Below are 27,905 nucleotides of genomic sequence, written 5' to 3' on the forward strand. Positions count from 1 at the left end.
CGCGAGCCCCAGGGCCCGCCCGTGCCCAGGCCAGCGCTCAGGGAGCGCGCCATTCCCGCCCGCCTCACCTCCTCCTCCTCCTCCCGCCATCGCGAGACTTCCGGCAGAGGTAGGCGGATCCGGAAGTGGGTTCTACCATCTTCTCGAAGTCGGCGTAGGAAAGAGGGAGAACATAATGCTCTAAGTAAATCAGTTCCACCGTCCAGAAACTCAATTGTATACCTTCGATAAGTGACCAAATTCGATCTCCCCTTGACTTGTGAGTTCTAAAGTTCCAGTCCGTGACTTCAAACTTCCCCCCACAGCTTCCTGGATGGTAGAAGCTTCCGAAGACCGCTGATTCCAGAAAGTACTGTCTGGCGTTAAACTAGTCTCAGGCGCAAAATAAATCTCACGCAGCTTGGACTGCGCACGCGCAGGCCGTTGAGCCCTCCCGCGAGCGGAAGGTGCGCTCTCGGTTCCGGAGTGGTGTCCGCCAGCTGCCGGACAGTAAGCCCTGCTCCTACACCATGGCGTCCGTGGGGACTCTTGCCTTCGATGAGTATGGGCGGCCTTTCCTCATCATCAAGGATCAGGACCGTAAATCCCGTCTTATGGGACTCGAAGCCCTCAAGGTAACGGGACTGGGACGCCCTGGCGGTGGAACGAGGGGAAGGGGCCGAACGCAGCGGCTCTGCGCCTGCGCAAGCCTAGGCGTGGTTCTGCCATGTGCTCCCGGGAAAGGCCGGGGGAGCGCCTGTGGGGTGCAGACCCGCGCCCCGCTCCTGAGCTCGGGGGAGGCTAGCATACGAGCCCTCAGCCCCAGCGTGGGGGTTAGGGGGAGCCGCGAGCCCTCCAGAGTTGGTGGGGCAGTTTTATCTCACATCTTGGTTCGTTCCTCCAGCCTAGCAGTCTTACCGTCCAGCGTGTTTTCGCCAGTAAGAGGCAGAGAAAGCATTCTCAGGTCGCCTGGACGTTAAAGACTGCTGCTTAATCTTCATTAAGTGTATCTGAGACAGCCCTAAAAGACCGTTGGTTCGTTTTCTTTGTCACCCCCTAAAGACTTAATCATATACAAAGTATTGCATTTTTGAGTACTTTTTATGCAGGGCGTTTTCCTGGATGCTGCAGCGTCGTAAAAATTTTAAGTGTAGACTCTTAGGGAAGGAAATACCGTAACAGTGAGAAATGGGACAGCAGTAACCCAAATACAAGGCAGCGTGTGACCAGAATCACCAGTCAGTTATTGGAGAGGATGCAGGTAATAGTTGGAGGGTGTCCTTTGACCGGGACTGGCTCTAGATCAGGAATGGAGTCATGTTCTGAAGGGGAGAGAGCTAGCTGGCTCTCTAGGACGAGGGAACAGCAAAAGCAAAGAGCTGGGCAGGAAATGGCATGGCACGTTGTAGGGTGAGAACGCAGACCCCTTTTAATGGAGCAGGGTCTTAGATTACACCAGCTTCCAAGGATGGAAGTCCTCGAATGCCCCACACTCAAGACTTATTCTCTGGGAAGGAGCGGAACCATTGAGGGGGTTTTGAGCAGAGTCAAGACTTAAGTGGGACTGTACCTTAGGAAGTAGGGCTTGGGATGAGCTGAAGGGAATGAAGACCAGAGTTAACTCACCACTGCAGGAGTCCAGGTAAGGACAGGACTCGAACACAGACATTAGCCGAAAGTTCAGAGGAAGGAAGCTGAGAGAGGACACTGACTTCTTTAGGTTTGTTATAAACTGAAATAGATCCACGACGTCAACATGCAGATCTCGTCACCAGGCTGAGGTGTCCCTGTTCACTAAGTGTCTTGGGATTTTACTTAAACAGTCTAGTTCTTGCATGGACTGTTTGACTTGGGACAAGTTACACACCTCTCTGAAGCTCCTTTCTCAGCGGGGGTAATACACCTTTGTCAGGCCGAGAAAATGAGAATTAAATAGGGTAACGAGGAGTGCCCGCATGTTTGATCTGCGGGAGGTACTCAGGCCACTAGTATTATCTATGCAGTTCCATTTCTTACTTAAAGGGACCAGCAGGGAAAGTGACATTTCACACGTACCCAGTATAACAGTAAAATAGATACAGATAATTTTGCATCGACCACTGTGTTAACTGTGTGCATTATTTCACGTAGTCATCACACTCTGAGACAGGTATTAATTATACAGAATTGGAAACCTGGCCGAGAGTAATTAATTAAAAGGTCACAGAGCTAGTGAAGAACAAGGCCATGATTGAAGCTCACCTGTCTGACTCCAAAGCCAGTGGTCTGGACCCAGGTTCTCAGCCTTGGCACTGTTAGCATTTGGGAGCAGGGAAACTGTCCAATCTAAGACATGGAGCAGCATCCCTGGCCTCCACCCACTGCCAGTTATAGCCCCCTGCCCGGTTTCGACAACCAAGACTGTCTCCAGGCATTGCCAAGTGATTCCTGGGGAAACAGTCACCCCTGCCTTAGGAACCACTTCCCTGTGATATTTATCCTTTAAAAATTCCATTGTACAAACATATTGGTCAAAATGTATTTTAAGGATTGTAGCCTTTTCACAGATCTGTTGAACTTTGTGTCTTGTTACCTGCCAGACAGAGTGACCAGGGAAAGCCCTACAGAACATATGCATTTGAACTGCTTTGAGAGTTAAGGTTTTTGATGGGCAAAGAGAGGCCCTTCTTTGCGTCTGCAGTTCTGGGGTCAGCGGACGTGTTCAGGGGCAGGCATGGCCCATCTTCAGTGGGAGGGCGCTGGATCTCAGGTCGTAGAGGGCTTTGAAGGGAAGCTAAAGCTGTTAGACTTGCATGTTGAGGCCCTGGGGCGTTGTTCAAGGTTTGGGGACTGGTAAGTGACACGTTTGAGAGAAATCAATGGCTTAGTTGGATGCAGGAGGGATCAGAAGGATCGGAGGTGAGATGAGGGACCCTGGATTTCTCCGGGGTGCTGTGGATCTGGGTTAGGTTGTGATGGCAAGCATAGAAAGTAAGGCAAGAAGACACATTTGGAGGAAAATAGGCCTGATTATGTGTGGCAACAAATAGGTGCTTTCAAGCTTCCATTACTTGGAATGTTGGACACCCTTGGCAAATGACAAGCAAAGGTGACTCTTCGTGTATGAGTTATGTATTGGCTGGACCATTGAAATTGAAAAGCAGAGTGTTTCTGCGGTAAACCAGTGTGCAGTGGTTCCAGGTGTGTTTACAGCTGGACTCTGCATGCGAAGCTAGCATTGCACAGTGGTCTTGCAGGACCTGTTGGGTCAGACTGTCTACAGACAGGCCAGTAGGAGAGTCTGCCTTGTAAATGCATTCGGGATTAAATGAGCAAACAAAGTACTCGATTCTGGTTCTTTCATAAGAATTGTTTGTATAAGTAAGTGTTGCCACACTTAGATACGGACCTGTCTGTTGCCTCTTAAATGTAGACCCTTCTAGAGGATGGAAACTGTCACAGGTGATTTCTATAATTATCAGCGGTATGCTTTGAACTATTAAAATTATATGTAACTAGAATATTTGCTTTTTCTGTCTCATTTAGTCTCATATAATGGCAGCAAAGGCTGTAGCGAATACGATGAGAACATCGCTTGGACCAAATGGTAAGAGACTAACGTTGTGAGTGTTCGTTCTAACAAGTGTTAATTTGTAAGCTAGTCAATATGACCTCTTTACAGAAAGTTGAGAAATGGAGGGGGCATTCTACCCCGCTAATACAGCCAGACTTCTGGTGTGCTCCAGGTTCTAAACATGGTTGTAGTCCTGATAGGTATACAACTTTAGGCCAGATTTTTTTCATTTAACATTAGCATTTTCCAAATCACGTGTATGTTACATGCCATTGAGTTGGCTCCAGCTCCCGGTGAGCCCAGTAATGAGTGACGTCCACAGAGTCCTGTCCCCACCAGCCCTGCTCAGCTCCTGCAGACTCAGGCCCGCGGCTTCTCTCACGGAGTCGATCCACCTCATATCTGGTCTTCCTTCGTCCTACTGTCTTGTTTTCCCAGCATTCTTGTCTTTTCCAAAGACCCCTGCCCTCTCACGATGAGCCCGAAGCGGGACAGCTGCAGTTTGGTCATTTTTGCCTCCAGCGATGTCTCAGGCTTAATTTGCTCCACGACCCACTTGCTACCTTATTGGCAGACCGGGGCATCCACACAGCTCTCCCCCAACGCCATATTTCACATGATTCCATTTTTCCCTGTCAGCCTTCTTCCCTGCCCAGCTTCCGCATCTGTACACAGTAACTAGCGACCCGAGGGTGTGGGTGATCTCGGCCTCGGTCTCTAGCGACACGTCTTTGCTCTCGATCTTTCCTAATCTTCCATCGCTGCCCCTCCGAGGCTCAGCCCTCTCTTGATTTCTTGGCTGCGGCCTCCATTCGAATTGATGGCTGAATCAAGGTAGGTCAGATCTTCAACAGTTTCAGTGCCTCCCTTGTCGATGGTAAAGTTGTGTATTTCTTCTGTAGCCACGATTTTGTCTGTCCGCTTTGGCACGTCCTTTCACTCTCATCAGAAGTCATTTCAAAGCTACTTTCTGCCAGTAGGATGGTGCCATCTGCATATCCTAAGTTATTCACCAGTTTTCACGCCTCCTCCCTGAGTCTGGCCCAGTGTTTCATATGATATGTTCTGCGTACAGATTAAACGGAGAGAGATAAAATGCACTCTGGTCTGACACCTTTTCCCACAGGAAACCATTCTGTCTGTCCACAGGCTGTCCTGACAGCGGCTTCCTGTCCACAACACAGGTCACGTGTTGGGACAGTCGAGTGCTGAGGCACACCCAGTACTTTTCAGAGCAACCCATGGCTTTTCTTGATCCATGGAAAGACTTTACTGTAGTCTGTAAAACAGATGACCGTTCTCAAACTCTTTGGAGCGCTCCAGTATCCAGAGGATGCTCGCAGTTAGGTGTGAGTGTGTCTCTTTTCTGAATCCAGCCTGAACATCCGGCATCTCTTGCTCCATATAAGGCAGAAGCCTTGGCTGCATCACTTTGAGCATCACTTTGCTTGCATGGGAAATCCGGGCAGTGGTCCTCCGGTTCCTGCACTCCCGGGCATCTACCCTCTTGAAGACTGGGGCGTACACCGAACGTTTCCAGGCTGTAAGCCGTTGCTCTGTTTTCCATCTTTGTTGACATGTTCTTGTTAGGATGTTGACAGATTCAGTCTCTGGCTTGAAGTAATTCTGTCGGTATCCCATCTACCCTCGGTGATTTATTTCTTCTCAACACTTTCAGGGCAGCTTTCACTGCATTTTCTAGAATTACAGGCTCTTCCTCATAGGAGTCATCATCAGGGTATCCGTCATCTTTTTCTCTTAATAGAGTTTCAGTATACTGTTTCCACCTTTTCTTTATTTCCTTCTAGTTAAATAACGTGCTTCCTTGTTGGCTGTTCATTCCTTATCTAGGTTTGAATTTCCCGTTTATTTCTTGAATCTTCTGATGGCGATCACTTGCTTTTCTTCTTCTCTATCATCTTACGTTGGCTATTGTAATAGTTCTCTATCATGAGATTATCATTGAAACCCATGTTCAGAAATCTAACCCTGCTTCTGTTACCTTTTGCCTGTCTCCCGTCTCTAACAATTTTTAGTGTTTTTTGTGTCACGCATCTCAATTTTTCTTTCCTTTTTTACTTCCGGCATCGTCTTTTCACATTCTTTCCTAATAACATTCTAGTTTTGGTCCACAGTTCTTCTGGCTCTTGGTCAGTTAAATTCAGCAGTGCAGATCTGTTTTCATGTGGACTTTAAATGCATCAGAAATAATTTACATTATTTTGGCACAGTTCTTTTAATGCTGTTCTTCAGCTTTAATGTTGCTATCTGCTCCTGATCTTGTTTTGGCAGAGAGAATGCAGCCTTCTCGTCTCTTGCTTCCAAGTACATAGTCTATGTGATTTCTCTGTTGACCTTCCGGTAGTGTCCATGTGGACAGTCGCCTGTTCAGTTGCTTGAAGTACGTGCTTGAAATGGACAAGTTGACCTGGCAGAAATCTACTAGCCTATCTTCTGCTTCATTTTTGACCCCGGTCCGAATTTTCTGACAATATTTGCTCCTGCTTTATTTCTACTTTCAGATTCCAATCACCTATAATTATCAGCATGTCTCGTTATGGTATATGATCAGCTTCTTGGATACTTGCATAAAAGCTTTCGATTTCATCTTCTTTAGCCTCTGGTTGGATTATAGATTTGAAGGATGGTCGTGTTCACGGGTTTCCATAGAAATCTGATGGATACTCTTCGGTCAGACCTTGCATTGTAGCTCTCACTGCCTGTGCCACATCTTGCTTCAGTGTTAAAGCCACTCTGTTTCTGCAGAGCTTGTCATTTCCAGAGCAGAGCGCGGCTGGAAGTGCCGCGTTCCAGCCCGTTTTATGTTGCGATGCTCCGTTTCTTGCTTTGCTATACGTTGCCTTGGTCCATGCTGCTTATGTTCTGTGTTCCAGTTGCACGTGTCGTGCAGCATCGTACTGTTCTTTTCGCTTTGGTCTAGTTGTGTCGCTGGCAACAGTTCTATTCGTGTTTGTTCTTTGCTTTTCCCCAGTAATTGTTTGAGTACTTTTCAATCTTGGAGTCTCATTTTTCAGCACTATCTCATATTTCAATGTAAAACGAAAGATATTTTTTTTTTAAGGAATGAGAAAAGGCAGCAGTGGTTTACCTGGGCCACTGCCACGCGTGCAGTGTGGGGTCCCTGGTGCTGCATCGCCACATGCCCACGATGTGGAAGCACCCCTGTGGGAGTGCCAGTCATAGCTGTCATCTTTTGTGATCGGTTACATTTAACGATGCTCCATAATTTTTCTGCCATTTCTCTGATTCTAGCCATTTTAGATTTGTTTCTAGTGTCTCATTTTGTATTAGCCAGCCTAAAAATGTTTTCATGCAGTTGTTCCTTTGTATATATTGAATATTTATGACATTCTTAGGAACTCGGTCAAGAGTTCTAACTTTATGGACTTTAGTATAGATTGCTAGTGTTCTTGTTCAGAGCCATTCTAAACTAAACATTGCTGTCTTTTTAGGGCTTGATAAAATGATGGTGGATAAGGATGGCGATGTGACTGTAACTAATGATGGTGCCACCATTTTGAGCATGATGGATGTTGATCATCAGATTGCCAAGCTGATGGTCGAACTGTCCAAATCACAGGATGACGAAATTGGAGATGGAACCACAGGAGTGGTTGGTAAGAAAAGGCAGAACTCTCTTTCTCGTCTAAGATGTGTTATTTGAAATCACAGAGTTCACATACCTGCTGTGAGTGTTTACCTTGACTCAGATTCTGAGGAGACAGTTGGACAAATCCATGTTGAAGGACACACTACAAGACAGGTGGCCCAGACCCTTCAAAACTGCGTCGTGAAGGAACAGGAGTGGTGTGGGGGTTAGATGAAAAGTGCTGAAGACAAATGATGACTTTTTCAATGAGCAAAACTTGATCAAATGCCAGGTTTTTTTAAAGCTGTTAGCGATGTTTGGGACAGTTGAGGGAATTCGTGGATCATGAATCACAGAGTGTAGTCTTCTGTCAGTATTAAGTTTCCCGAGTGACAGGTACATTGCCAACGTCGGCGATGCCCTCGTTCTTAGGAGCTGTATGCCCAAGTAGTGGTGACGAGCCGTGGTTTCTGCACGAATTCTCCAGTAGCCGAACAGGAAAGGAGTGTGCCAATAAGTATATAGTGTTCATTTTACTGTTCTTGCATTTCTGCTTAAGTTTTGAAATGTTCAAAACGTTGGGGAAGAATGAAACGACTCTCTTTACTATTATTTTCTGCATATGAAACTGGAATTCGTGTATTCAGAGAGTCTTTACTGGGTGCCAAGTACTGTTCTGTGTGTGCTAAGGCGAGGCGAGACGGGGGGCTGGGAGGATAAATAACACATTTTTATCACCAGCATGAATTTCACAGAATAGAAATTTCTAGCCCAGGAAATATGATATAAAAATGGTTTTACGTTATATTCTTTAGTATATTTTTGCAGTCACTGAGAGTGGTTAGAACCTAAACAAGAGGCTCCTTGTTTAAAAATAGATCACATGGCCTCCGCCCCTAAGATGCTTCCCTCTTAACGCCAGAACCTTCACACGTTCGGGGCACCTTCTGATCCGTGACGGTAATACCGGGCTTGGCGTTTCCCTGAGCCAGTTGTGCTGTCTTGTCTGCAGTCCTGGCTGGTGCCTTGTTGGAAGAAGCCGAGCAGTTGCTGGACCGCGGCATTCACCCCATCAGGATAGCCGATGGCTACGAGCAGGCCGCCCGCATTGCTGTCGAGCACCTGGACAAGATCAGCGACATTGTCCTCGTTGACACACGAGACACCGAGCCCCTGATTCAGACTGCAAAAACCACACTGGGCTCCAAAGTGTACGTTTTCAATACAGCGTTACAGTTAGCATTTATAGAGGCAGCAAAGTTTGTTTGCTTGTTTTTCGTAAAGGCAACAAACAGGAAATGACCTCAGTGGCTTCATGTCGATTTGATGAGTTTCTTTCTGTTTCTGTTGGTCTGGTTTCACTTTGTTTTTAATGTAGGTGTAGACATGTGCATCCTGTGTTTCAGTTGAAAGCTGAATGTCAGGCTTTGCTATTAAATCTCAACAATAACCTGTAAAATACATAGTTCTTTAATTTAGCAAGATGAGCTTTGTTACAGATCAGCTGAAAAGTCTTACTTAGAGAATTTGTTAATTTTCATAACACTTTTTAATCATTTTTTGCTAGGATGCCACTTGGGTGGGAGTTCTAATTTTCATTCATTCAACATGCAAGTTACTGGTTCAGAAATTTGTTAATTAAGGAGAGGTGGTTTTGAAGTTGGGTGTTTTCAGCATTTACATAACACCTTATTTACCAGGCCTGCTGCCAACTCTTGGGGATGCAGGACAGTTCTTGCCCCTGGCGACTCAGCAGCCTCAGTTTATTTTGAAGATTTAAAGATTCATAGATTCTTGCTATAACATAGCATAGAATTTCAGTATATAGTGCTTTATTACACTTTTTTAAAAACTAGATAAAAGAAATTCTTAAATTTTTGTGTGTTGGTTTAAACAAAAGGAAGTCTCGTCTCAACACGAGAGGTCAGGGGAACTGCAACAGGAATGTCTCCCTCTGTTGCCTCTGCCCCTGGGGGAGACATTGACTGTAGCACAGTGCAAGAGCGGACACTAGTTCCTGGGCAAGGGTGACTGCAAGGCATTACCCTTACTTGAAATGCACAAATTTTAAAATTGCCTTATAGGTTAAGCCCGCTATATTCGCAAGTCTATAAAACCCAAGTTTGGATAGGTGTTTACTACAGAGAATGCTTAAATTGATGTGCTAATGTTTAAATTATTCAGCATAAAGCAAAATATTATAAATCACCTTCTTAAGACACTAAGAACATTTTTAGTTTCAAGGTTATCTTTTCTAGGTGGTGTAAAATTTCAGACACTATTTCAAGTACTGGATTCCCCTCGTCATTTTTCTGGAATCAAAAGTAAATTTATTGAGCAGTCTATACAGATTTTTCAAAGCTTTCAAAAAAGATAACATCCCCCATCTGTAACTGATGTCATAGTCGGAATTCCTGTACAAGTGGGGTGCCACATCAAGTCCTTTCACCTCTCAGTAGGTGCTACAGCTCATTTAGATGAGATCGGCTTTTCCTGGGTGATTTCCTAACTTTACCATTCTGTCTTCAACTTCTGAAATATTAATAATGTTCTTTAAAAGTAGGAGGATCTTGGAAAAAAATTTTTGTTTTTGCCATACTTGAGTGGTCTCTTGTATACATATGTTCTTATGGAATGAAATAGTAAATTTCAATTAGAATTAGTGAATATGAGATGTGAGGATTTTTTCCATCCAAGTTTCTGGCTGGCTGTCCATGGATCACAGGGTGAAAATCAGTGCCCCGGACTTGAGAGTGCAGGTTTGGTGGTATTCTTCTCTAGGGACTCCGAACGTCAGTAGTTTTATGAAATGTCTTTGAGTCACCCCCTTACGTGTGTGTTCTGCTCTGGTCGCGGTAATCGTTAAAAGAATGTGAACGTTGGGTTGGTGTGTTTTCATCAGGGTTAACAGCTGTCACCGGCAAATGGCCGAGATTGCCGTGGACGCCGTTCTCACCGTGGCCGACATGCAGCGCAGAGACGTCGACTTCGAGCTCATCAAAGTAGAAGGCAAAGTGGGCGGGAGGTTGGAGGACACTAAACTCATCAAGGGCGTGATCGTGGACAAGGATTTCAGTCACCCACAGATGCCAAAAGTAAGTTGTTGCCTTGCACGGCTTCAGACTTTTTTGAACCCTCGAGTCGTCCGTTCAAATGTTTCTGTTTTTCCCCCAGGAAGTGAAAGATGCTAAGATCGCAATTCTCACTTGTCCGTTTGAGCCACCGAAACCAAAGACGAAGCATAAGCTGGATGTGACCTCAGTGGAAGACTTTAAAGCCCTTCAGAAATACGAGAAGGAGAAGTTCGAGGAGATGATTCAGCAGGTGGGTCTTCTGCAGCTCTTAGTGACGCTCCCCTCCCAGGGAGGCGGGGGGTGGCCATGCTACTTCACGTGGCTACAAGTATCATAGCAACAGTACACACTGGCTCTCTTCTCTTTCAGGTTATAGAAGTGCTAAGCATTCACAGTGAGAATAAATCAAATTGCACAGAAACGGCTAAAGTGGGGAAAAACTGTTGATTTTTATCTTAAAATATGTTTGGGGACCTGAAAGCGTGGGCTCAGTTATCTCTAGCTGTGCCTTTGATGTTACAGCACTTGCTCCCCTGGCTGTGTCTAAGCCAGTAAGATGCAGGGTTGGACAGTATTAACGTGGCTTACCCCATACTTGAGACCTGTAAATGTAACCCTCAGACAAAGGAGTTACTGGGCACCATCATGGTAACCCCACACGGGGGATTCTCCGCTCGTGCGAGGCAGAGTGCTACTTTATCAACACCTCCCCTCCTGCCCCCGCTGTCCTTCACGGTGCGTGTGTCTGCTGTAGCAGTTCCCCTCAGGACTCTCCGTGGGAACTTGAAGCACCAGAGCAGTGAAGGGCGCATAAACGTGGGCGTTAGGTGCGTGGCCGGCAGACTGGAGGCTAGTTCGCTGTTTCCAGGGGAGTCGCTGAGTCCACTTGCTCCTTCGTGGTCCGGTTCTTCACCCGCTTTGTGTCAGGCCCAGTTACGGGCCCCGCAGCGCAGCAGTGGGCAAAGCAGAGCTCTTGCTTTCGAGGCGCAGGATGAGTGGAGACGGGGCCGGGCTGTCTGAGGAGGTGACATGGGCAGAGAGCTAAGCAGAGTGAGAGCAGCACATCTGGCGAGGAGTTTGCCAGGCGGGGTGGGCGGCGTGTCCAAAGGCCCTGAGACAGGCCGAGGGCAGGTGCGGGGAACAGTTGGGCTGAGGGATGGAGCGCGCTGGGCGGCCCCGGGAGTGCTGGCCCAGGCGCCCTAGAGGAAAAGCGATGGGAACTGAGGCTGAGGCAGCAGGCGGGTTGTGTTGACAGACACGGAGGTTGCTGGGAACAGTAAGAGGAGCGGTGGGCTAGTTGCCAGCATTTGAAGGAATGAGAGGGAGGACCCAACGGGGAACATTGGAGGTGGCTGTGAGGAGCAAGAAGGACCTCTCCTGTTTGGAGCACATGGGAGGAAAAGCATTTGAGCAGGCGTACAGCGGACAGCCAGGTGTGGTCACGGCAAGCGTGTAATGGAAGCACTGCAGAGAGGGGGCTCGCCAGTAGACTGAGGTCCGGGGAGCTGGGGAACGGTGGAGAGCTGGAGAGCCAGGTGTGGCGGTTGACCTGAGGGGCTCAGGTGAAAACAAGTGGCTGTGGGGCCTGGCACAGGTATCACAGGTGATCACCAAGGGGAAGGGGTGGACATTGGTTCTGACCACTGCTCCTGCCTTGGGATGAGTCAGCCATTTGTAAGGGGCGACAGGGAGCTCCTGTGAGAAGTGGTACCACCTTCGTTGGTCTGTTGGTCCACAGAGGACAGTCCACTCAAGTGAAAAAAAACAAATTGCAGAGAAATATGTATCATGAGACGTTTGTTAAAACACACGTGGATAACACGTGGATGAATGAAACTGCTTTGTGGGTATCTGTGATAAGGCAGAGCTGTCACCCTTGCTTCCCGGGAGGCTGGCAGGGGTACTCAGCTTTGGGGACTCTTGTTTTGCTTCAGTATACCAGTTCGGGATGAATTACTGGTTTTTAAAACACAGTTTAAAAACAAGGTGTTCACATTGATACATGTTCGTTGATGAGAATGTGGTAGGGGGTCTGCAGTTGGATCTTTCCTTTTCCGCTTTATTGCTTTAATTTCATGAACCCCCCCCTTACCCAGCTACGCATCTCACTTTGTTTGAACATTAGCACAAAGAATACTTACTTTTTATTAACAAGATGATGGCATATTTTTCCCCCAGATTAAAGAAACTGGTGCTAACCTGGCTATTTGTCAGTGGGGCTTCGATGATGAAGCAAATCATTTGCTTCTTCAGAATGACTTGCCTGCAGTCCGTTGGGTCGGAGGGCCTGAAATCGAGGTAGGAAGCTCCACGTGAAGAGCTTACAATGCGTTTGTGTCTCGGAGCTGCTTCGATTGTGCATGCTAAGTGAGCAGATTGCGCCTGCACTCCGCGGTCAGACTGCAGGGTGAGCTGGGGGAGGGACGTGCTGGAGTCTTTTTCAGTGTTTTAATAACTGATGTATATTTCTGGGGTTCTGTGGCATGCTTTCCGTATGTCATCTCACTTGGCCTCTCCTTGGCTCTGAGGTAGTTTTACTCACTTGTCAGCCAAATACCAAGTGCCATCCCAGAACGTGGTCTGTACCCAGACACACGTGACCTTGTGGTGAGCGGCCCGGCGTGCAGAGGGATAGCTGCACAGAGCTCAGGTTCAGAGGCACAGGTGAGAGATGAGGTTGAGAGCTATGGGGACATGCGGAAGGTGACAGCTGGGCAGCACCACAGCCAGACCAAGATACCTGCCTGGCTCTTCAGAGCCTTGTCCATTAAATGATGCATTTGGGGTTGAACTTGAAAATGTTGGGGCCAAGTGAGGCAGCATTTCTAGTACACTCGTAGATTGAGCTTAGCGCACACATGTGGTTCGATTTTGAGAGTTCGTTGTTCACGTCATCCCCGCCCCCTCCACTAGCTGATAGCCATCGCGACGGGAGGGCGCATCGTCCCGCGGTTCTCCGAGCTCACAGCCGAGAAGCTGGGCTTTGCCGGGCTCGTGAAGGAGATCGCGTTTGGGACAACTAAGGACAAAATGCTGGTCATCGAGCAGTGCAAGAACTCCAGAGCTGTAACCATTTTCATCAGAGGAGGAAATAAGATGGTGAGAATTCTGTTTTTGTCCTACTTTTTTTCTAATTTTGGTACGTTTTGGCTTTTCCCGTGTTACATGTCATTGAGACACATTTGCTGTAAGTAAAACAGGTCCTCGTCAAAGAAACGACGTATCGTGGTACAGAATTACCAAGGACCACGTTCTGTTTTCACTTCTACACGTGTCTGCGTTTTCGGTTCTCCACGTAGAGTAGGGAACGCGGACGACCCTCCGTTCTCCGTGCGTCATGGTGACTGCAGGGGAGGGTGTTCTTTGTCAGCTTCGTTTTGTTTGATCCCCTTGCTGGGTTGCGTGTCCTGGAATGAGGCACTGGCTGCCTCTGTCCATTTTTTTTACCCCAACGACGTTATAGGGCGAATAGGCGGAATAAACGTAGAAGCCGTTGGATAGTGTGTTCTGGCACACTCCATTTGTTTTAACCAAGGTGGTTTTGAATGGGGGGAAGGTGGGAATGCTTTTTAAGAAGCACTCAGGTTAAACCAGACATGCTAGGTATTTGTCTCTAAAATGAGTAAATGGTGATTGCATTAATTTAATAAAAACTGTTCTCCGTAGATCATCGAGGAGGCAAAGCGATCGCTTCATGACGCTCTGTGCGTCATCCGGAACCTCATTCGTGATAACCGTGTGGTGTATGGCGGAGGCGCCGCTGAAATCTCGTGTGCTTTGGCAGTTAGCGAAGCTGCAGATAAGGTAAAAGGCATGTAGAGACTGGGAGGACTGGGACCTTCTGGACTGTCCAGTGTGGAAGGCCGCGTGCTGCAAACGAGCCCCGTGCTAGACTCAGAGCAGAGGGGACAGTCAGCAGGAGTGTCCCGTAGCAGGTGTTCAGTCCAGTCACTTCTCATGCCCGTGTTTTCAAGTGCAGCTTACTATAAACTAGTGTCACTCAAGTTTTTTCAGTCATTCCAGCCTCGACAATTATTTTATGTAAATCTTTAAAGTTGATGTCATTTGAAATTCATAGTTAAGCATTATAATACAAACAAATCAGTAAGAGCCGATCTGTTTTCAGATTTCTTACATGCATACCTTCTCCAGCCTTATTCTGTAGTGAGGTTTTAATATTCTAGTAGTTTAACAATAACCACTGTGTTTAGAATTCTCCTGAGCTAGCATCCCACCCAGAGTGTGCGATTTAACTCTCCAAGTCGCCGCTGGGTTCCCTTGCCGAGCTTACCGTGGCCCTGTGCCCTCCAGTGCCCGACCCTGGAGCAGTACGCCATGCGCGCGTTTGCCGACGCCCTGGAGGTCATCCCCATGGCCCTTTCTGAGAACAGCGGCATGAACCCCATCCAGACGATGACCGAGGTCCGAGCCAGACAAGTGAAGGAGATGAACCCCGCTCTTGGGATCGACTGCTTGCACAAGGGCACGAACGGTGAGTAGCTGCTGTGACGGCGAGGGCTGCGGTCTGGCTTGGACTGGGTGACTGCATCCTGCGTGCTGTGTGGGCGTGGGGCTCGCTGTGAGGTGATCGGCGTCTTTCTGAGTACTCGAGCACACCCGAGGTTCGGGTCCTGAATTTCAGAGTGGTTTGATTGCCTGAGGAGTTGGTTAGACTGCTAGTCCTGGCAACATAAAACTGAATTTAATAACTGAACTACAGTGTGGTATTGACAGCAAAGGTGGCTTCCATTCTCCAGCCTCAGGGTTTAGAAAACAATTCTCGTCTTGCCGTTTTTACACAGATGTCTGTCAAAGTGGGTTCTGAGTCTCATATAAAACAGCCCTGATGAGACTGATGTTTAGTTCACAGCTTGTTCTGTGCTCACATCCCATGAATTAGGGGTGTTTGATAAATGTGATGTACCGTGACTTCTGTAGCCACGTGACTAGTGCACCTGCTGAAAGGTGGTGTCGCATCAGCTTGTGGAAGCGGAGGTCCCGGTGGCGTCTGGACTGCCCAGGCCGTGTCTGGGGCTCCGGAGTCCATCCTGCCACAGAATCAGACAGTTCGTTTTCCTTAGACGTGTAGAAGGTTCTGCTCCTAGTGGTCAAAGCCCAAGGATGTTAGTAACATCAGCAACTCTTGTCAGACAGATATTTAAATTTTTTTAACTCATTTGCCTCGTTGTGCTAAAATTTACCATTTTTAGGTATCTCTTGGAATTATCTTAGACTTCAGGTAGTCAGATTACGCTTATGTTGGGTTTTTACTAAATTACACAATATGGAGAGAGGTATCGCTGGAAGGTTTCACCTTTTAGCTAGTCTAGTCACACAGCCTTGTAGCTTGTGGCTAAAGAGAGATGTGCCTCCCCTATCACTGCCCCCGCCCCCCAACCATTCCCTGCTAATAACCAGGTTCACGTTCTGGAATGTCCTTAAAAATGTCTTTAATGAAATGTTATTTTTCTGAAAATGTTAAGTGGGACTCGTGGCTTCCAAATTTGTAATTCCTGAGTGTTACTGTGATTCCTTGAATCAGAGCCAGTTACTGATAGTAAACGTATGTTCTGTTTTAGGATAATGAGTTTATTTCTATTTTTCAGATATGAAGCAACAGCACGTCATAGAGACCTTGATTGGCAAAAAGCAGCAAATCTCTCTTGCAACACAAATGGTTAGAATGATTCTGAAGATCGATGATATCCGTAAGCCTGGGGAATCCGAAGAATAGAGGAAAAAACTAAATTGTGGTAGTATGTTTCAGCGCTGTGGTTAAATAAATGGCTGTCTTGTGACGCATCTGCAGTTATTTATTACGTTCTTTTCCAGACACTGTAGATGCTGTACTAAAAATAGTTATCTAGTACCATAGTTTCACTTGTTGAAAGACATGTAATTGCAGGGAAGCTGCTCACAAGCTTTTGTATTTGTTACATTAAAGGGATCTCTTTAAACCATCTTTATCTCCTGTCTTTAAAGAACATTCACTGTAATGAAATGCTGTCTTTGAAAGGGGTACAGTTTTTCATTTTTTTTTAATAAGCTTTAGGAGCTCTTAACAGCTTAAACAATGAGTTTGTTCTTAAAGATTTATAACATTGAGAGGAATGTGCGCTTGATCCTATTAAATGTGTCTAATCGTTGCACCTACGTGGGTGGGTCCTTTAATTACAGAGACCTGTCGTGGGTCAGTTTTTGTCATAGAATTATGGGCTGTCTCAAGCGGTATTATGTTGTTCCAGCATAGTATATCACAGGGCTAACGAGACCAGCGTTGAAAGGTCAGTTTTCACGTGACCCCTGTTCCCTCTGGCCCTGGGCCCCCCTGAATGCCGGCCAGCTCGAGTTGGAGAAGGCCGGGTTAGCAGACTCCTTCCTACAGCACCTGCAGAGGCCGAGAAGGGCCGTTCAGAACCCAGTTGAGGTTTTCTTAACAGAATTGACAGGAAGTGGAGGCTGAAGTGAATTGTAGGAAATACGAGAGAAATGGATCGAGTGGGAGGGAAGGCCTTGCGACTGCCCTGTCGGGGTGGCTGGCAGGTGGAAGGGCCAGGTCAGACCCAGGCGTCCAGAGTCCCCACCCCCACCCCGCTGCTGTTTTGCCTGTGTGCTCATATGTGCGTCTCCAGGTTTTCCAAAAGAATGTTTCTTGTAGAGATTTACGTAATAAAGTTCACTTAGGTGCCACCAGGAGTAGAGGATTTGCTGTTACGCTAGTCAGGCTTCCTGGGATTAGGGAGCTGGTTCCTCCTAAGTGATGGTTTCAGGTCACCTGCGAGCCTGGTCACTGGCTGGTCTCTACGTCGATACCTCGGTGCTTCCGCTAAGCAGGCGTACTGTGGATTTAGGAATACGTGCTAAGACCATTCTTCCTCATTTTAGTGTGTTTATGGAACTAGACGGTTGAGTGTTGAAAGCTTAAAACCTGAACACACGAGCGAGTGGATGTTTCAGCACAGAATGGTTGGGAAGTGGCACTGCTGTCATTGACGCTCCTGCACTCGACGCAGCGTCAGGTCGCGTCTGCTCGGAGATGAGAGGCACATTCAGGCAGACCTGCGTAGCTAAGTGGCAGGACCGATTCTCGCCTGCGGAGAACCTTCAGCTTGCTTTGGGCCAGCGTTTCCTCAAGGGGTTCACAGTTGTGCGGGAAGAGCCACCACACCACCTTTCCCTTCCACACAATGTCACAAACGCTCCTGGAGCATTTCGTGGCTGCGAGAAGGAAATACATGGCCTGTGGACAGGAAAACCTGTAGAGATGTTTCACAAGGCGTTGATTTTGTTTCGTTAAAAGCACCTTTTCAGAATAATAACCTTTTTAATCTTCAAGCTCCAAATTACCTGTCAAGTTTAACACCCTTGACCTTGAGTTGATTGCCATCTCCCGATGGGTGGCAAGAAGAACTGAAGACACTTGACCCTGAGGCCAAATTCCCACACAGGACCCAGCGTTTTCTGTTGGTTCCCAGTTCTTAGGCTGGCTGGGTTTATTTGATGTTTGTTAAATGGCCTGGCCCTTCTAAGGAACCACTCACAAGTACGTGTCCTAAGTGCTGTCATAATGTTTCGTACAAGTATCAACAGCGCTTTTCAAAGTGTGATCCACAGACGCCTCGGACCACCAGGCCCCTTCAAGGGGCCATGAGGTCGAAAGTGTTTTCATACTGAGCTTATTTGCTTTTGCACTGTGAGGGGTGAACCGCCTTCATCTTAGCGTGAATCCAGGCAGAGGCACCAAACTGTACTAGTAGGTTCTTCACCACACACTTTAAAACCACTTTCATAGGAGGATGGCCTTGACCAAGCAGCGCAAATGAGTCATTAGATCGACTACACAGCCCTCAGTATTCTGTGACAAAGTGAGCGTGATAACACTCTTCACGTAACCTGTGGTCTCAGCTGAACTGCCCCTTGTGGGACACATCACTTCTTTCAAGAATGACTGGCGAACCAGATACTCATATGTATGACAGACGTTTCCTGAAACGTGCACACAGCCTGTCACTTCAGTGGAGCAGCTGCCTTAGTTCCGGCTCCTGTAATGACAACAGCAGACTGAGTGGCTGGGACAACAGACGTTTACTTCTCATGGTTCTGGGGCCGCAAGATCGAGGTCCCAGCAGACAGTGCTCAGGCTCGGGGAGAGTGAAGGGGAGAGATTTTCCTCCCCTTTCGGAAGCTCCTGTGTCCTCCATGACCAGTCCTCCTGCCCGCAGTAAGGCTGACACCTTCAGAAACAGCCCGGCTCACTCCCCACCACGACCCCAGCACAAGGCACTTTCTACAGGAGACTGTCCCCCCACCAACCCTGCAAAGTAACGCCTTCCTCGTTTTATAGATTTTACATTGAGGAAAATGGAGAATTTAGGCCTTGCCCGAATCACAGCTCTGTGGTGGGACCTGGACACTGCCCGTCGAGCCTCCCATGCTCCATCCTTGTACTACTACGCCCTGTCTCCTGCCCCGTGCCCACCCGATGGCTTCCCAGTCTATAGGTCCACGTGGTGGCAGCTTCTGCTGCACCACCCCACCCCCCCACACCAGACCTCCATGCGCCTCCTCACTGCACCCTGTCCTGGCCATGGTCCATCCCCGACTTCAACTGATGCTCATTCACAGCACATAGGGGGAAGCAGCTGGAGGGTGTCTGGGGAAGGGCTTCCTCCCTAACAAAAATGGGTCCAGGGAAAACCCTGCTGTGGCTGGTGTTCCGTGAGGCCAAGGCCCAGGACCATACTCACCAGGAGGGCCCAGGATGGTGGACACCTGACTGAGCCGCCATCAGTCGCCCTGAGCCGCCCGGACACGTGTCGGGGTGTGGTGGGGTAGACGTCACTGTTACACTTAGTCACTGCTAGTTCAGGATTCCTGTTACCTGCAGCCCAAGAAAAGCCGATATTCCAGGCAGGACCAAAACCAAACTCCTCCGCGGTTCTGCTGCTCCTCCAGTATTCCACCCTGCGTCAGCTCTAAGTTCCCTGTCCAGCTGCTGTGGAATCCGTCCTCTCCACTCCCGGGGCTGAGGTCAGGCCACGCCATTGCTCCCTTGCTCCCTCTCCGAAAGGACCCATCCATCACTCCTGCTGCGCTCACGGGAAGCTCCAGTTGGCAGCCGGGGGACCCCGCAGGCCCACCCAGCAGAGGCTGAGAAGCGATGGGCATGGCTTCCTGAGGCCCTGGGCCCCTTCCCGCTCCGCTCCCCATGTGCCCACACGTTTCCCTCCCAGAGCTCCAGGACTGCCGCCTGGCCCCACGTTGGCCATGGCCCCCTGAGGCAAAAGTCCCACCCCCAGCCCAGGACCCAAGCAAAGTCCCAAGGCCCAGGCTGGGCACCTGGGAAGAAAAGCAGCTCCTCCGGTGTCCGCGGACCCTGGGGAGATCCAGCAGGAGGGACAGAACCGGTCCCAGCCCGGTGTGTTCCCAAGCAAAATTCTCAGAACCCAGGAAGACCAACTACAGGGCTGTCCCGTGGAAGAGCAGGATTAAGGAAAAGTCAACAGGAGACAGCAGGAGAGGCTGATGCGGGACCCAAAAGGCCGGTGTTTAGAAAATGACCGCCTAGGAGACAGCTGGGTGGTAACTATCCATCGTTTATTAGCTTTTAGAAAGTCACAAGTTCAAAAACAAAGTAAGTTTACTACGTTGACATAATTAGGTCAATAGAACCCTATTTTAATCACTCAATGCAATATATGAATGTGAGATTCATCTGTATTATGACAAATATCTAAGTTGGGCTTTTAATCTACTTGAGTTTACAGTGTATGTTTCCATGGCTTTACAACGTTAGTCATTTTACAGAATGTAGTCAAATACAAGGAAGGCCACACCTGAGCTGTCAGCTGGTCCCTGAACAGCCCCAGGATTCCCTAAGCGTTAGAATATTACTGTCATTCAAATTCAAATTCATCAAGTCATGACTCATTTTTAAAAGTTTTATTTACGTACATGGTAAAATTTAAGTATTTCATACATTTACATTTCTCACTGAATTTCAGGATTCTCTGGTTTATTTTATAGCAAGTGAAAATGAAATAAAATGATCTAAGTATTTCAAAGCAAATTTCTAGATGAAAGCCACTGAGAAAGTTTGCCCGTGGCCTCTGCTAGACGTACTTGTTCAGCCACTCGAGTAAATTCCTTCTCGCCTCTTCAATATAGGGCTTGTCTTCAGGTGAACAGTCTTCTCTCTTTCGATGCACAAATCCATGAGTTTGCCCAGAAAATGTTTTAATTTGATATTCCACTTTGCAGTGTTCTTTCAACTTCTGGGTTAGCAAAGAGACCTGGAATATGCAAAGGTTTTCATGATGACGTGGTTTTGGACCCTCTAGCGACATTTCCCATTCTCTCGTAGAAGAGACTCAACATCAGTGCATTAACAAGTCCCATAGCTAATGAAGTTTTTACTTTTAATGTTGTCACTAACACAGTTCTTACCTCTGGCAAAGGAGAGGATTCAGAGCAATATAAAAATGACACAACATACATTATTTGAATTGCATTAATAGACTATGTTATATAATATATTCTATATAATATTTAATAACTAATGTATTCAATATATTGGATATATTGAATATTGTATGCTTGAAATTCAATATGTTCAAGTATAAGTTATTTGAAACTCGTATTAATAGAATGTATTGGCTATGAATAAAAATGATCATTTCTTCTGCTTTTTCTTTATGTCCTGGATTTAATGCACGGTGTCTGTAAGGACAAAGACCTCGTGATTAACCGGGTCACATGTGGGCGGACGGGGAAGCGGGGCCCCTTCCCGGTAACCAGGCCCCACCCAGAGCATTCGTGGGGGGTTACCCATCCCACTCTACATCCCCAATGAAACCCACTTTAAAAACTTAATGTTGAAAAATATTTGGAGCAACAAATGAGCCGTTTAATATGTTTTCCCACAAACGTCAAATCGTGTTATCAAACCTAAATGTGAAGAGGAAGATGCCAACGTACCTGCTCGAGAGGGATCACGGGATCGTTTTCAGCGAAAATGAACAGCGTGGGGTTCTTCAAACAGTGGACGTCTTCGGAATCCCTGATGAGGCCTGCAGAGAGGGGTCGGGCGCTGAGCTGTGATTCCCACACCCGTGCCACGGAAACCTACGTGGGTGCTTTGGGGGTTCCAGCTATTCAGCAAATCCACAGAAGTAGGCTGGCCTATCAAATTAGTCCCCCAGAGACACTGATCTAGCTGGACCTTCCCCATCACTTCATTCGGCAGGAATGAGGCCTTTAAATCATGGGGTTCAACCCGACCAGGTGCTCGTCATGTAAAGACACAGGAGCAACTTTAAAAATGCTTGTGCCATGCCTTCCTTTACCGAGAGGTGGTGACGGGTGACCACCACCGTTCTAGGAATCTTCCACGGTCTTCACAAGCCCCAGGCTCTGACTCGAGTGCGCCGGGTGGGTTCATTCATTAGGCGGAGCGGCCATTGAACAGGACACTTGTGCTCGGACACGACCACAAGCATGAAGTCCCTGGACGCAGCACCTGGTCCTACAGGCCAAGCATAAACGCTGGCTTCTGTCCTTCGTTTCGGAATTGTAGAGATCATTTAGTCCGAAGCATGCTCTGCCTTGGGTGTGCCCACTCCCATAGGAAACTAAGTAGCAGTCTTGCAATAGAATGCCATTTTAAGATAATAGTGTTAAAGGAAGACTATTCTGAGACTTGGTGAAGACAAAGGAAGATTCTATTCAAGAGGGACCTCGGCGAAGGGGTTGCATAGTAAGGAGAGCCGGCTCAACCAGAATACAAGGACAGTGGGGATTTATGGCCAGGAAGCAGGGCGGAGGTCAGTGGAAACATTGGGGTCCGGGGGATTCTGGCCAGATGACGGGATTCTTGCTAAAGGCAGGCAGGGTGATAAGATGCCGAGGGTCGCCAAGGCATTTGATCAGACGTGAAAGGTGGGGGAGCCTCACTAAACGGACCCAGTGGGCCAAGGGCAGAGCCCAAAGTCAGAGCCTACTCAGAGGAGCCTGACTCAAATTTGGCCAAGTCCTAGTAGGAAGGAGAAAACGATGGGTGGCTTCCCCCCACCCCCCATTTCCCGTTGGCAGCACGAAAAGCTAAGTAACCAGGAGGATCTCCACTCTCCTGTAACTCCCCTCTAGGAGGCAGGGAGCCACCGGAGAGGGCCGCGCTCCCTGCCTCACTCTGTTAACGCCCCTCTGGACAGCGATTTGGTGGCCCCGGGCCTCGGTCGCGCCACGCTGTGCAGCTCATGCACTGCACAACAGCGGCCAGAAGGGGGCGCGGGAGAGCCGTGCGCGCAGGAGCGCCTTTCGCTAATTCACGCAAAGGGACCGCGTGTGCCAGCCACCGTCAGCCTCAGCTGTGCCCTGTGGCACCTGGCAATTTATTCCTTTTGCGTAAGTAAATATTTAGAGTGTTCTTAAAATGCTAAAAGTAGGCAAAAATATCACCGTGAGTAACCACTAAGCCAAATAAGAATCATCAGTGTAACTATGATATATACATTATGAAAGAAAGCCGAATTTCCTTGTCTCATTTTGTTTTGTTTACATTTTTATGGTCAGAATGTTCCTACAGCATGAAGTCGGTATGCCGTTTCTACACACAGGTATAATAATGTCCTCAGCAGCGCTATGATCCCTTAAGTTTGGTTTGGCTGAAATGTTTATGTTGCTATTTACATTTTACAGTGGATTTTCCTTTTTTCTTCCCTTGTTTATAGTGCATGTCTGTGTCTGTCTGCACTTGTGCAGTCCAGAATAACTTGTATCTTGGGGGAAAAAAAATCTTTTCATAGATGTTGTTTTTAAAAGTATTTCTGAGAATTAACCATTATCACAGAAAGAAATGTTAATCCCTTCATCCTAAGAGACGAAACTGAGACGTCAGGTCAGGTTAGGTGACTTTCCTAAAGGCACACCGTCGGGACCCAGGTCTCCTCACTCCCAGTGACATCCTCTGGTTACTGCATTACAAACCTCCGCCTCTACTTCCAGAGTTTTAAAGCCAGTTTCATGACAACTGGGTTTTGTCTTGCATCTGGGACCTTTAGCCGGGAAAGAGGCTCGTGGTTATTGTCACCCACCTCCTGTTTTCACTGCGTAAATTTGTACAAGGCGGATTTACCATAGAGAGCCACCCCTGCCCTGAATTCCGGGTATTGCATCATCAAGTGATGGACAGCAATTCCGCCCCAGCAGAATCCCACGACACCAATGTTCTGGGCGTGACACTGTTCTTTCAGATACTTCAAGACTGCATCGACCTCTCTAGAACAGGAAGAAAAGTTACTTAAGAATCAAGAGGTATTTTGCGAGGCCCTGGGAAGGGATGCCGGGCAGAGTGCTGTGCTGATGGTCACACGGCTGTGTCAGCAGCTGTTCCTTGAGGTTCTGAGAGTCTTACTTTCGGAGCTCTGTCTCACCACCTCCAGCCCAAGTGATGAGTGACTCTACTCCTAGCAGGTCTCCCTGCCAAGCCCAGCCTCCTCCAACCACCTGACAGGGCTGCAGCCCGGTTCCTTTCCAATAACCAGCTCATTTCCCAACTGGAAGCCGAGCGACAGACTTTCACAGCCTCAAGATAAAGGCCAAAGGCCGCAGCACAGCTCTAAGGCCTGACCCCGAGATCTGTGCCCCCCCGAGCTGCCCTGTCGCGTCTCTCTCCTCTCGACAGGCACCAGCTGCAGCTGGGCCGCTCCCCAAACTCTGACTTGGCACATGCATTCCCCTGCCTAACACCCCACTCTGCGTCTCTCGTCTCCACCCCTGCCCAAAGAGGGAGCGAGATTTGGAAAGCCACCAGGACTATTTAAGCCAAGAGGGGACAGAGGACTGTGGCCCTTGTCTCCCAAATGGTTCATTTGCAAATTGGTGGTTTGGAACAACTTGGAGGACGTTTTCAAGTAGAAGTAATGTGCTTAATTGGAGGGCCGCGGCCATGCACGTCCTCCACGGAGGGAGGGTGGGCATCTGAACAGGGGAGCCAGGCCCGCCTCTGCCTCCAGACTCTGCTCTGCCCGGGGGCCGATAACTTACTTATCGATCTTTCTGGCATTTCTTGTTTTCAGCCACTCAGGGAAGGTGGAAAAGTCCGCAGAGGGGTGCCATGGCTCTTGCCCTACAAAGAAGTCCGGAACGATGGTTCTGTAAAATAGGGACATTTGGCGATCTTAATTCCGTGGCTTTTGGGACTCGGTATTTGCTTACATTCGTTAGTAAACTTGTTACGTTGGCGATTCTCACCACAGGAAAAGAGAAGTCGTGACCAGGAGGCCAACTGGCACCCAGCCAGGCCATCTCGGATTTCACAATGGAAGGGGCAGGGCCTTCGGCAGCGCGCTTCTAGCCCAGCCCGTCTGGAATGACATGGCATCGGGCAGTGCACAGACCCCAGGAGGTATCATACCCAAGATAAGGGGATCTGGCAGCCAAGGCCTGGAGCAGGGCGGCTACAAGGCCTTTCCAACACCCACCCGCAGGAGTCACACCTCTCAGCCGGCCTTGCACATTAGCCTCAGGTCACATACACACCTGCTTAGCACGTCCAGTCACCATGACTAAACAATTTTCCCCAGTCTCCGCTCAGCGTGCCGATGGGGCATGACTTCCTGCCCGGACGGTGTGACCTAACGCAGGCTCTGGAAGGGGCCAGAGACGGAAACCAGCCAGCGCCCCCCATCCCCGTCCAGCGTATGGGGAGGAAAAAATTTCCCTCCTTCCTTTCTAGGTTCTTCGGCTGGACAAGTAATTAAACTGCCGTAAGACAGACGAACAGGAGAAAAACGAATTTAACTGTGTGCGTGAGAAAAGGGGTTCTGTGGAAAGTAAGCCGGCAGGGTGGTGGGACCGTGACCCCTGCCTGGGCGGGTCGTGTGTTCGGTGGCACCCGGGCCTCTGGCTTCTTTAGTGAGAGGTTTGTCTTCGTCTAAGCAAGCCCTGCCCACTGGTTTTACGCATCTAGGTTAACACACCTTTCAAACAAACTGCAGCCGTCTTCGAGAGAGCCCAGGACCTTAACTAACCACCTGTCATCCAGGCCCCGCCGCGCTCTCTCCCACGGCCGTGCCGTCTCCCTTACGTTCCCTCCTTCATTCCAGTCCCATAAAGAGGCTGCGAAACTGTTATTCTCAGGAGCATTTGAGGTCTTGTTCCCTGGCATATGTCGTCAGTTTGGCTCAAATAAATTCATACAAATTCTCTATGGGTTTGGACGTTTCCTATGTCAATAACTTCATACATAGCGGAGTCCCATAAAAATATGCATTAGACCCAGAGGCAGTCCGGTAATGAAGGCTTATAAGCCATCCTGAGCTAAGACACTGGCTAGGGATCTGGGGCTTCAAAGGGAAGGAGATTTAAGTCAAAGGGCTGTAAGAGCAGATATCTGGTAATTAGATGTTTGTCCTGCAGCAGAGATAGGCCATTCAGATAAAAATTATCTCTGGTAGTAGCTCTCCTTATCTAAATTCTTTTACGTAATTAAGGGAGAGGTAAAAGTTTTTCTTGAACCTGCTGGGGTTTGAGTGCCTTCAGCTCAAAACAATCCACGTGCCCAAGTGGCACATTTGGGGGTGGCCTGCTCTGCAGCCCTAGGTGGCCTTCTGTGCAGGCATCACTGTGGACAAGGGAACACAGCTCCTCCTGCAGGGGTATAATCTGGGTCAGAAAAATCTAAGTTCAAGTCCCAGGACTGGCCTGTCTGCCCTGTAACCTTGACGAGCCATTTAACCACTTCCAGCTCCTCCTCTGGAGCTGGCAAATAGAGCCTGCGCCAGGCACTGCCCGACCTCCAGGGATTGTTTGAGGGCAAGCGGCTCGGTAAACAGGCCCCTTTACTCATTGTTTATGATCCGCCTCCAGCTACAGAACCCGAAATAAAATAGATGCCACCTGCAGTCCCATTGACTGAGCAAGTTGTGGCAGGATGACCTGGGGCAACTGCACCTCTGTCCTCATGCCCTGGCTTCCTAATTGACAAAATGGGAACAATGACAGTCCCACCCTGGAGGGGTCTTTGGGAGGATGGAGGTCAACTGCCCCGTAACGCCCCTAGGCAGGGTCTGGCTAAGCCAGAAGGCAATCAGGGTTGCTGTCATTTTAATTCCTGTCCTTGCCCCCGGGGAAATTAAGTTGCCTCCTCTTCGAGAAGAAATTGAGAGGCCTAGAAAAGTGAAAAATCTAGTGAAATTCCTCTTTGGTCAACACTAAATTTGCGTCGCAGGGCGGAGGGTCCGCTTCCTTTAAATCGGGTGGGAAAACAAGGTAGGCTACCCTGCGGTTTCTAGCTTCTCTCTAGAGGAAATCCAGGGGAATCGGGATGCTCCACACTCAGGGCCGGCTGGATTTTACACTCTCTGAACGGTTCCTCCTCCCCTCCGTGCTTCACTGAAGCTGTTACCAACACCAGGTGACAGCATTCGCCCGCCAGAGGTGGCCATGGCCAGCAGTCTGACAAAGGCATAACCTTTGGGAGATGAGCAAGGTGTCAGGGTGCCAGTTCTGGAATCCGGTGTAACTCGGACAGGGCCAGGGGGTGTTGTGTGGGGCCCAGGACAACTGCGGGCGCCCCGCCTGTGAAATCTGACTCAAGGCCCAGATGCTTCAAGGACCAAATAATGGGTCCCTTTCAGACTGGAGAGGTCTGCCCATGGTGTCCCACAGCGGTGTCCGGGCAGGGCCCCACAATAAGATGCGCAGGGATTGGGTTGGAAGCAGGTAGCTTTCATTGGACACCTGCTGGTGGGTGTTTACATTTCATATGACATTTCCCATTTACCCGCCCCCTAGAGAGAGAAGGAAGTAGGTAATGTAAATTAGAATACGGTCAGGGTTTTTTGGGTTTTGTTTTCGTTTTCCCTGAAGGGACGAAATATAGATCACAGAAATGTACATAAATTTAAATGAAGGAACAGAATGTCATACTTACGTGTAGCCATTTCCTGCAATCATGTCAGCCATATATCTAGTATTGGGCAGTTGCCAGCCGAATACATCTTGAATGACGATCACGGCTTTGCCCGTGTTGACGGGGGATCTGGTGACATAAGCCTTGATGTGCTCCACTTGAACTTCACACCCCATCCCTCCATACTCCATCTTATGGCCAATGTCACACGGACAAGGATTAGCTTCGTTAGCCATGGTAGGGATTTAAGTCAGGCTACAGAGAGAGAAACATGCCTTATGTTCTGAATGGTGCAAATCCAGAAATTATAAACAGTAAGTAACTAAAATCAAGATTACAGGAAAAAAATTCATTTTAACTTTACTCCTAGTGCAAGAAATCAGTGATGACTTCTGGTTTTGGCAACGCCGCAGATTGGGGCCAAGACTCCAGTCCCATCGCAAACGCTGGAAACGCCAGCGTGAATGCGGGAGACAAATAAAAACAAAGACGACAGCACAACGCACAGAGAAAAAGGAGCAACGCCTGGGCCAGACCCGGAGCAGAAACCGAAGCCAGGATGGCGCAAGCAGGTGCCGAGTGGGCCCACATGGGACCAAGGCCCGAGGCCTGGCTCAGCCGGCCCTGAGGGTGCTGGGGGGACAGCGAGGCCTTGGGACCCCATGACACGGATTTGTAGCTCAGACCTTCCCACGCGATGTTGGAGCCCTCGCAGGTTCGTATTTCATGGGGGAGATAAACAACAGGAAGAAGGAAGGAAGGAAGGAAGGAAGGAAG

General features: G+C 48.5%; 3 protein-coding genes across 5 annotated transcripts in view; 1 reads left to right on the forward strand and 2 right to left on the reverse strand.

Annotated features, from left to right (window-relative positions):
• Nucleotides 1-201, reverse strand: part of FAM173B (family with sequence similarity 173 member B) — a 15,075-nt gene extending 14,874 nt beyond the window's left edge. For all 3 annotated transcript variants that reach the window (XM_006915866.3, XM_015592465.2, XM_015592464.2), the window contains exon 1: nt 69-201. In XM_006915866.3, coding sequence (XP_006915928.2) covers nt 69-90 — 22 coding nt within the window. In that variant the 5' untranslated portion in view covers nt 91-201. The remainder of the gene's footprint in view (nt 1-68) is intronic.
• CCT5 (chaperonin containing TCP1 subunit 5) lies at nt 125-16,176 on the forward strand. Its single transcript, XM_006915862.2, has 11 exons — nt 125-614; nt 3,505-3,565; nt 7,006-7,170; nt 8,155-8,353; nt 10,045-10,237; nt 10,317-10,466; nt 12,395-12,514; nt 13,130-13,315; nt 13,883-14,020; nt 14,528-14,708; nt 15,823-16,176. The coding sequence occupies exons 1-11, from the start codon at nt 510-512 to the stop codon at nt 15,948-15,950; spliced, it is 1,626 nt and encodes a 541-aa protein (XP_006915924.1). The 5' UTR covers nt 125-509; the 3' UTR covers nt 15,951-16,176.
• Nucleotides 16,177-19,792: 3,616 nt separating this feature from the next.
• Nucleotides 19,793-27,905, reverse strand: part of CMBL (carboxymethylenebutenolidase homolog) — a 14,242-nt gene continuing 6,129 nt past the window's right edge. Inside the window, exons 2-6 of the mRNA XM_006915863.3 lie at nt 27,150-27,383; nt 24,260-24,367; nt 23,349-23,491; nt 21,194-21,285; nt 19,793-20,508 (exon numbers count right to left, since the gene is read on the reverse strand). Of these exons, the coding sequence (XP_006915925.1) occupies nt 20,329-20,508; nt 21,194-21,285; nt 23,349-23,491; nt 24,260-24,367; nt 27,150-27,364 (738 nt within the window). The 5' untranslated portion in view covers nt 27,365-27,383 and the 3' untranslated portion in view covers nt 19,793-20,328. The remainder of the gene's footprint in view (nt 20,509-21,193; nt 21,286-23,348; nt 23,492-24,259; nt 24,368-27,149; nt 27,384-27,905) is intronic.

This window comes from Pteropus alecto, unplaced genomic scaffold (assembly GCF_000325575.1).
Source record: "Pteropus alecto unplaced genomic scaffold, ASM32557v1 scaffold66, whole genome shotgun sequence".
NCBI lineage: Eukaryota > Metazoa > Chordata > Mammalia > Chiroptera > Pteropodidae > Pteropus > Pteropus alecto.

What these genes read in the sequence shown, in the direction of transcription:
- CCT5 (XM_006915862.2), top strand. Translation starts at nt 510, where the DNA reads ATGGCGTCCGTGGGGACTCTTGCCTTCGATGAGTATGGGCGGCCTTTC. An exon ending in ACCACACTGGGCTCCAAAGT is followed by an intron (nt 8,354 to 10,044) that starts GTACGTTTTCAA and finishes TGTTTTCATCAG; the next exon opens with GGTTAACAGCTGTCACCGGC. An exon ending in TCGGAGGGCCTGAAATCGAG is followed by an intron (nt 12,515 to 13,129) that starts GTAGGAAGCTCC and finishes CCCCTCCACTAG; the next exon opens with CTGATAGCCATCGCGACGGG.